At 39.1% G+C, this 6251-nt stretch overlaps 1 protein-coding gene and 2 long non-coding RNA genes across 3 annotated transcripts; 1 reads left to right on the forward strand and 2 right to left on the reverse strand.

Annotated features, from left to right (window-relative positions):
* The first annotated feature begins 414 nt into the window (after positions 1–414).
* Positions 415–971, forward strand: LOC122049232. Its single transcript, XR_006130891.1, has 2 exons — positions 415–491; positions 594–971. It is a non-coding gene; the product is annotated as an uncharacterized LOC122049232 (long non-coding RNA).
* Positions 972–1984: 1013 nt separating this feature from the next.
* Positions 1985–2964, reverse strand: LOC122046022. Its single transcript, XR_006130165.1, has 3 exons — positions 2818–2964; positions 2287–2719; positions 1985–2200 (listed from the first exon to the last, which is right to left on the reverse strand). It is a non-coding gene; the product is annotated as an uncharacterized LOC122046022 (long non-coding RNA).
* Positions 2965–2983: 19 nt separating this feature from the next.
* On the reverse strand, positions 2984–4404 carry LOC122048383 (zinc finger BED domain-containing protein RICESLEEPER 1-like). The gene is made up of 2 exons (XM_042609955.1): positions 3381–4404; positions 2984–3304 (listed from the first exon to the last, which is right to left on the reverse strand). The coding sequence occupies exons 1-2, from the start codon at positions 3702–3704 to the stop codon at positions 2984–2986; spliced, it is 645 nt and encodes a 214-aa protein (XP_042465889.1). The 5' UTR covers positions 3705–4404.
* Positions 4405–6251: the final 1847 nt, after the last annotated feature.

Consider the following 6251-nt stretch of genomic DNA (forward strand, 5'->3'; position numbering starts at 1 on the left):
TTTTTTTTATCAGTCTCAAAAAAATAAAAGCATGAATCTCAGTTGATGGTATCCAGGTAATGCTTAGTTCCACTAACTTTAATGTTTAGTTGATGGTATTCAGTTGATGGTATCCTTCTCACACGGTCACACCCAATGCCATTGTTATTGGCTTATTGCAGAAGAAGATATTTGATGTTCTCTACATGATAGCAGACATTCCTTTCTTGAAACCATACTAGATAAAAACCATTGTATGTTCTATTATCTATAAGATTTTCCTATTTATATTCCTATCTTAAATCCAGATTAGTCCTTTCACATTTGATGACCGGTTTTGGTCTTTTGGAGCAGGATGTTATTGAGAAGGTAGACTGGTAGAGAAACAACCTACCGTCACCATTGGGCATTGGAGTTCTGCTGTTCTGGTGTCCACGGTAGTGGTATTTGCCACTGCTAAGTCTGATTATCTGATAGTCAGGATTCTCTTTGGTAGCAAAAAGAAACCTCAGGTGAGTCGTTGAGAGGCTTTCAATCTGGCTTGAATCTAACTAGTTGATGTTCTATCTTTAGATATATCTTGGTGTTGACTTCCTAAACCTTGCATTTTACAGAGACAAGTCTCAGCACCGTCTGCTTCCAAAACCAAGTCAGCCGAAACTGTGGGGAATGATTCTCCAGGCACTAATGAAGAGAAAGAAGAGAATGTAAAAGTTGATGATGCATCTGCTCCTCGAGCTCGGAAATCCAGAAGGAGACCTGAGGTAGCAAGCTCTTCAAATTTTGTGAGATGTTCACAGTTCAGATATGCGTTGCGTTGTTAGGCTTTCCAGTGGCGGCTGAAGCGCACATTTGCCTCCTTCCAATTAAAAGTTAGCTTTACAATTTGTCCTTGAATTTGTGGACTAGAAATCTGTGTCTGTGGCTTATATAATTTCTTGTAATTTGCTTCTTTGAACAATTATTTTTAGAGTTAACATAGCTTCTTGTAATTTTATAGTTAGTATAACATAAATGATAGTTGAAGATAATAATTTGCAGGAGACCAGAAGGTCCAGAACCATACTTTATCAGCATGAATCTCATTTGCATAATCAAAACCATCAAAGCCAACTAATTTCCTAAACAGCTAAACAGCCTAAACTTGTACTCTCGATGCTTTGACTAGGAGCAAATGGATGACCACCCATGCCCATATTCATTTAGTTATCCTTATAGTTAAAATCAAACGTAACTTAACCGTACTATACACACAAGTAGCATGCATAATTCTTATACTGTTATTCATAAGGGAATCTATTTAAAGTTGAAGCCGAGTTTACACAAACTATGCATATGGAGACATGGAGTAATGGAAGAACAACATGCAGTAATGGAAGAACACCCTTATCATTTATCAACACCAATTCCTATTCTTTCAAATTTGACCCAAAGTTCTGGCTAATTTTAAGGAAACGCACACCACATCAACACCGATTCATCACCTTCCAATTCAATCCAGAAATTCAAAACCAAAGCTATCTCAAGAATCTGGAACACAACAACCATCCATTCACCATCTGCCATTCGATTCAAAAAAAAAACTCACAACTCACTTAAAGAACCCAAGCAGGGCATTATCATGAAAAGAACAACGCATAATCTACCAAAAATTTCATCTCAGAAATACAAAACTAGCATGATTAAACACCCATCCGTGAACTCATAACAAAAATTCCCTAAATCAACTCTGATTCGCCAAACCCACAAGGTTGCAGCAAGCACACATTGGATTGGATTCGTTACCAGGAAAAACATCACAGAATCAAATTTGTATTACCTTCTAAGAAGATCTACTTGCTCATGGTCGGGAAAAGGCCAATGACTCACCAAGTCAACGGCGTCGGCAAAGGCAGCGACGCTCGAGGGCGAGCGACAGACCGGAGAGGGTTGGCAGCTATCACTGTAAGTAATGGAACACAAAATGACAAAATCTGAAAATCACCCATAAGCCATAACAACTCCATTGCATAACCAAAACATTGAACCCATTTTCTAAGCTCGTCCTAAATACCAAATACCAATGCTCGACTACTTGCAAATGGAAAAGAAACCACCGATTACAACATCATGAATCATAAGGCAACCTCAATGTCTCACAAATTCTAAGGGTCCTTCAAAACACACTCTTTCAAAAAAGGGCAAAACAAATACAATCTTACCACTCTGACTCTCTGAGCACCTGAAAGCATCAAATCAACAACAATTTTGGTAAACAGAATTTACAGGAAAGAAAGAAAGCTCCCAAGGGATCTTATAAGCTTGTACCTTCGTTTTTTGAGCCAGGCCAGCCATAAGAGCTGCAGCACAGCAGCAACATTGTCAGCATTGTTTTCTTCAAGGAAACTGATGGTGGAGTTTATCACGAGCAGCACTACAATACCGACAAAGTCTTGCCAGTCTGGGGGTTTTCCACTGCCGATGGCCAAGGCAATGGCCATGATGGCAGCCATTTCCATCACCCATGAAAGGGGGTTCCACATGAAACCCAAAAAATAACTTTTAAGGCAATCCAAAAGGATTAAAGGTTAATACAACTATATTATCTATACAAGTAAACGATCCTATAGAGTCCAGAGTCTATACAAGAAAATTTATGATATCAATACAAAATAAAAAAGTTTTCAAGCTTCACAAAATAACTTTCAGTTTCAAGCTCCACTTTTCCATTGTTTTACTCCTCCTTTGTACCGAGTCAAACCTTGAAACAAGCCAACAAGGTATGAAATAAACAAATTAAAATCTAAAAGATTTTTAAAAACCTATACTTAATAAACTTAAATGGTTTAATCAACTTACTTTTCATTAGAATCATCAATCATGTGTTGCAGTAGGTTTTGATCCAAGATCCTCATTTGTGAATAAATTCATAATATTTTCAGTCAAATCATTCAACCCCACCTCAGTAGTTTCTACAAAAACAAATATTAGTAATACAAATAACTTTAAAATGAAAATAAAAAATCTACTTACCTTTTCCTCCAGCTAACCAATCTCTACAACAAACTAATGCCTCAACAACATCAGGCTTCATTGCACTGCGATATTGGTCAAGTATCCTACCACCGGTGCTAAAAGCCGATTCAGAAGCAACTGTAGAAATTGGAACACTCAAGATATCTCTAGCCATTTGTGCAAGGTCAGGATACCTAAATTGGTGAGCTTTCCAAAACCCGAGAACATCCAATTTTGTTATTCTATCAATTGTTGGTTCTTCCAAATATAGCTCTAATTGACTCTTTTGAGCTCTGCCAATGAATTCTAAACTTTGAAAAGTGTCAAATTCCTATATCATAAATGAAATGTATTAGTAACAAGTAGTAAAAAATAGTGAGGAAATGCAAAAAAATTATCAGCAGTACCTTCAAAACATCCATGCATCCGCTGCCTAAATTTAGAGCAAGAGAAGCATTATCATCAATGGCACTATGAGAGCTCGAAGATGCACTGCTAGTACTTACCTTGGAAGCAATTCCCATGTGCATATATTCCTCAAACAAAGAAACCAATTTGGATCTTACAAGACTTAATTCATTACTACCATGTCCATATAACTTGTTGTAACAAAACTCAACAAATTGCATCTTGAACCTCGGATCAACTATCACGGCAATGGCAAACAAAATGTTATAATCCTTCCAGTACTTATCAAATTTATGAAACATCCGATTGGCCATTGATCTCATGAAATCATCAGAGCTTTGCAAGGCTTGACTTATTGTCAACTGAACCGTAAAGATGCGAGGAAAGTAAAGGTTGGCAGTAGGATATTTCACTCCAGAAAACAAAGTTGTTGTCTCATAGAAAACCTCAAGGAATTTGAATATTTTTTCAACTTGTCCCCACTCATCAACTGATGGACAATGTGTGAAATTAGTATCACCAATCTCAAATGATTAAAAGCACGCCGATAATACATGGCACTAGAAAGCATCAAATATGTAGAATTCCATCTAGTAGGAACATCTTGCCTTAGTGATTTCTTAGAATCAAGTGAAGTTTGGGTAACCGATTCTATAAACTTTTGCTTTCTCACTTGACTGCCTTTCACATACTTTACACATTCACGAATTTTATCAACAGAACTATCAATTCTTTTCAAACCTTCTTGCACAATTAAATTGAGAATGTGTGCACAACAACGAACATGCAAAAACTCGCCACCACTCACTAATGAACAATTTAAACCAAGTTGATCCCTTAAAAGACCAACAAACACATCATTTGCAGCCGCATTGTCTAATGTAATTGTGAAAACCTTTCTCTGAATTCCCCAAACATTGAATAAACTATTAATTTTATCACACAATGCAATACCAGAGTGAGGTGGAGGCATGTAAGAGAAGTTAATTATCCTTTTTTGTAAAACCCAATTAGAATCAATGAAATGTCGTCAAGCATATATAACCATCAGTGGCAATAGAAGTCCACAAATCAGAAGTGAAACAAATTTTTCCAGGGCATGAATGCATTTCTTGAGCTATTCTATTGCATTCATTTTTATGCATCTTGAGAATATCAGTCCTTGCGGTGTTTCTAGTGAAATAATTTACTTGAGGTTCCAAATACGTAAAAATAGATCTAATTGCCTCATATTCCACAAACTGAAAAGGTAAATCATGCTTCACAATTGCTAAGATTAGCAACTCTCTAAATCTTTCTTGGTTAAACCTTTGTGACCTAATGGCAAGACTTTTATCACCTTGTTCTAACAATGCTTGAGCAATATCACTAGTTTTCTGTTTCAGACATTGATTAAGGATATGACGTCGGAGATTACCTGTACCCATGCTACTTTCTGCTTTGTATGTAATCCCACAAGCTTTACATTTGCAACGCAAATCTTCTCCCTCTAGTTTAGGAAGTATCTCAAAATATTGCCACCACTTTGATTTCAAGAGTCTTTTCCGTTTGCCACTTCCGGAGGCCTTGCCTTGCGAAGAAGTTTCTTCATCTACATTTAAATCCCTCGTAGTCGTAGATACAGCTGGTGCACCCTCCGGTTCCTCCTCCTCACTATCCTCCTCTTGATCGAGATCAATAGGTTGAGAAGCCATGTTGTCGATGACGATGTTGGGGAAATAGAAGAGAATCGTGAACCCCCTTCCTTCGACTGCCTGAACCCTGTCCCTGTCGATTGTCGTGGATTTGTGGATGAGGGCCAATCACGGTCGCGTTGGCGATCACGACGAAGTATAGGACGGCGCCGGCGGCAGAGAAGAGGAGGAGGAGGAGGAGGACGGTGCTGGTCGCGGGATCACGGTGTCGCCTGCCTCCTATCGCCTAAACTCCCGAGTCCCGATTCTCCCGAAGTTTCGAACCGAAGCTGTGGCTGCGATTCTGGCATTCTGCGAAGCGGCGAAGCCCTAATGGCCTAATTAAAAGTTTAAAACATTAAATACAAAAAAAAAAAAGATTGGTCCAGTGGGTTCGGGTTGATTCGGGTGGGTTCGGGTTTATGGGTGACCTGATTCTTAATTCAGGTCAACCCGGGTTGACCTGAACCCAACCCAACCCGAAAAAAAAAATCGGGTCAGATTTCGGGTTCAACCCAATCTGACCCTAATCCTAAAAGCCCAACCCTAACCCAATATTTTTCGTGTCGACTCGGGTCGGGTTATCGGGTCGAGTTCATTTTTGACACCCCTAATCCTGGAGAAGTCCTCTACGAATTTTCTGTAATAACCTGCTAATCCAAAAAAGCTCCTGATCTCACTGGCGTTCTTGGGTCTTTTCCAGTTACTCACAGCTTCTATCTTGCTGGGGTCTACCATGACACCATCCTTGGAGATGATGTGACCCAGGAAGGACACCTGATCAAGCCAGAATTCACATTTCGTGAACTTGGCGTACAACAGGTTCTGCTGAAGGGTCTGCAGTACTTTTCTCAGGTGCTCTGCGTGTTCTTCCTGAGTTCCTGAATAGATAAGAATGTCATCGATAAACACAATAACAAATCTATCTAGGTAGTCCCTGAATACTCTGTTCATGAGGTCCATGAAAGTAGCTGGAGCATTTGTCACGCCAAAGGGCATGACTACAAACTCGTAGTGTCCGTATCTAGTCCTGAATGTTGTCTTGGGTATATCCCCTTCTTTAACTTTCACCTGATGATAACCTGATCTGAGGTCTATCTTAGAGAACACTGCTGCTCCCTTCAGCTGATCGAACAGGTCATCAATTCTGGGAAGAGGATATCTATTCTTGATCGTGACTTGGTTCAGTGCTATGTA

Source organism: Zingiber officinale, chromosome 2B, assembly GCF_018446385.1.
Source record: "Zingiber officinale cultivar Zhangliang chromosome 2B, Zo_v1.1, whole genome shotgun sequence".
NCBI classification, from domain to species: domain Eukaryota; kingdom Viridiplantae; phylum Streptophyta; class Magnoliopsida; order Zingiberales; family Zingiberaceae; genus Zingiber; species Zingiber officinale.